Raw genomic sequence first — 2,841 nt, 5'->3', positions numbered from 1 at the left:
TCTGGCTAGTAAGTTTGTGCACACTATACCTTGTAATTATACGCAAAATTTTCCAGATAAGCAACTAAATTTTCTCTATCCCGCTTTTGCCCCACAAAATTAAGCCGTCGGAGGGGTCTTGGATGCTGGTATCTCATTCACAACATGTGTTAGAACACCAACTAAAACACATATAACTATCATTATAATTTTTTCTCTTCAAATGGTTATTTACTATTCACCCTAAAACATGAAAACAAATTTTATGTTGAGTTGCATTTAGATAATTATTTACCTGATTTGAAATGTCTCGAGATATTTTGTTGACCTCCATGCCTATTTGTTTTCGAATCGCATCATCAGATATAAGCGGAAGTAGACCATTGAGCCATATGATAAATTGTTTTGAAGATGCCTATCAAATGGAAACTCAACATTTTATTAAATACTCAAGCATAATTAGTGCTCAGTAAAGAATTTTTTAAATCGAGTCAACATACAACTCTTTCATGCTCCTTTCGATGAATGCGGATCCACATTTCTTCCCTCTCGGAGAGGTTGTTCTCCCATGTCTTCCACTTCTTTAATTCCCATCCTCCACTTTTATTTTTCCTACGTACACTGCCATATTTCTTGTATATATCTAAACGTACAAGTGACTCCACAAATATGTAAGATTGCAAGTTTTCTGGCTTTCGGGGGCCGAAATCTAACAATTTCATTGCCTCGTTCAATTCAGTCTCAAAGTTCACCCCATTCCATAGCAACTTATATGTAAATAGTTTATTGTCACAACTTTGCGTCAATAACTTACCCCCATGAAGTAAACTTGGACCAGGAAGGTAATTTGATGTGTCAACATTGTACTTCTGGCTCCACTTTTGCTCCAGTTTGTTTTCAAGTGTCCAAATCTGCACCTTACCAAAAATCCCTTCAAGTGCATAATGAAATGTTTGAGCAATTGCTATACATATCTTCCCGTCTATCTCTCGTATGAAGAATTTCCAAGAACCATATGCATAATGTTCAGGCAATGGTGTTGGTAATTGTATCCGCACAAACCTTTCTTCACTGAGATCGAAGGACATAATAGCATACCGCCTAGCTGCTATATCTTCAATTATCCAATACACTATTCCATCAATATTTATTGCTCCAGCATTTCTCACACAGTTCAAGCTTAAGGCTTCTGGAGTTTTGATATCTTTCCATTTCTCATCACCAAGCGTATATACCTGAATAACATTGAATCTATCTTTATTCTTGAAAGGGCCATCTATATTATCACTTAGGAAGTGTGTGATCTTGTATTCTTTTTTCAATGGGTGGAATCCAAAGGTGTAGAATGAGAAATGATCACCCTTCAAATTCCTCAATGGTTTCTCAATACGCATGCTTTCACCCGTTGCAAGGTTTGCTATCTTGATGGTTGATGTGTTTGTGTATAAGCATATAAGCCCATTGCATGATCCACAGAGGAGATCATTAGGGCCAATCACTGGCACTGCATATGTTGATTGTGACCATGCTTCATCAACAAGTATGGCATCACTAGGGTAGCATTTTCTTGCAATAGACTCTTGTTGGAAGAATAATATGGCATAACGGGATGCATGCTGAAGGTGTAATGTGGCAAACTTGGGATCACGGATCATTTTTTTCCATTGTTTGCAAACACCAACACACCTCAATAAAGTGCTAACTGGAAGCCTAAAAAATATCCGCTCCACGAGGTCTCCAGTGAGACAGTTTATTAAGCATTCATCATCTATTTGTTTCTTTGAATTGGCTTCCTCAAATTCCATAGTAAGCACAAAGCCTAGGTATGAAATTATTGTAGGAAAAAATATTTTAGAAAATGATGAGGCATACACCATAAATATTTTTTATTAAAATAACTAGCCGGAAAAAATGTGAAGAAATTTTGAAATTTCTATATGTTTAAGATTCTAAGAATTGGTACATGATTAAAGAGGTATAAACCACATAGGAAAATATGGAGCCTGGTATGATTGGTCTATTACCAAAAATAGTTAACAAATGCATTTACATATGATTGTTGTAAATTTGAATACACATGTAAGCATGCACAATAACATAAACTATGGACCTTGACACTAATATACAATCCACACACCTAGACGATATTTGCAAGAATTAAGTGTGTGAAACAATTGAAAATAGTTTAGATGGAAACATTACATAACTAATCAATAAAAAATAGGATTACACAGGTATGTAAATCTAGAACAACATGAAAAACTACATGTTGGCAAGGAATGATGGTTGTAAACACACAAAAAACTATGCCGTTTTGGCAAGTTCGGTAACTAATAGAATTTGCAGATGGCAAAATAACAGTGGGCTATATGAAAAAACATAACAAGTACATCAGAGGGATATATGGAAATCAAACTATGGTAAAAACAATTATGTGTGATAACAAGTTCTGATTTGTGAGTAAAAACAATAGAGGAACAAATACAAGAAAGGGATTTTTCACCAAAACCATGGTTTACCGGGAAATTATTGGGGCGGGTGGATCAGATCTTACCGATGAAACCTAAACTTCCAAGCCACGACGACGCGGATCACCTCCCCTCTCTCGATAGCCTTCTCTTCTCTACAAACTTTTGCGTGCAAGGCCTCACGGATATCGCGTCCTCACTGAGCCTTGTCACACACCATCACCGCGCCGCCGGTCTGTATCTAGGGTTAACATGTCGAAGGTGGATTGAAGGAGGGGATGGGGTGGGAGTTTATCTAAAAGGGTAAGTTATGGATCATTTTGGGCCTTATCAAGGCATTAACATCCATGGCCATTGGATCAGGACCCGGCCCAGGAGGAGGGCGAGCGGGGGT

The 2,841-nt window shown here is 37.4% G+C and overlaps 1 protein-coding gene across 1 annotated transcript; it reads right to left on the bottom strand.

Annotated features, from left to right (window-relative positions):
• Positions 1-470: 470 nt before the first annotated feature.
• Positions 471-1,373, bottom strand: LOC127340030 (F-box protein At3g07870-like). The gene has a single exon (XM_051365813.2). It carries the CDS (start codon positions 1,371-1,373, stop codon positions 471-473), a length of 903 nt encoding a protein of 300 aa, XP_051221773.2.
• Between the last annotated feature and the right edge of the window lie 1,468 nt (positions 1,374-2,841).

Source organism: Lolium perenne, chromosome 3, assembly GCF_019359855.2.
Source record: "Lolium perenne isolate Kyuss_39 chromosome 3, Kyuss_2.0, whole genome shotgun sequence".
In the NCBI taxonomy this organism is placed as follows: domain Eukaryota; kingdom Viridiplantae; phylum Streptophyta; class Magnoliopsida; order Poales; family Poaceae; genus Lolium; species Lolium perenne.
This window is presented reverse-complemented; position numbering and strand designations above follow the sequence as displayed.

Coding starts and splice junctions, on each gene's coding strand:
- LOC127340030 (XM_051365813.2), bottom strand. CDS start 1,373: ATGCGTATTGAGAAACCATTGAGGAATTTGAAGGGTGATCATTTCTCA.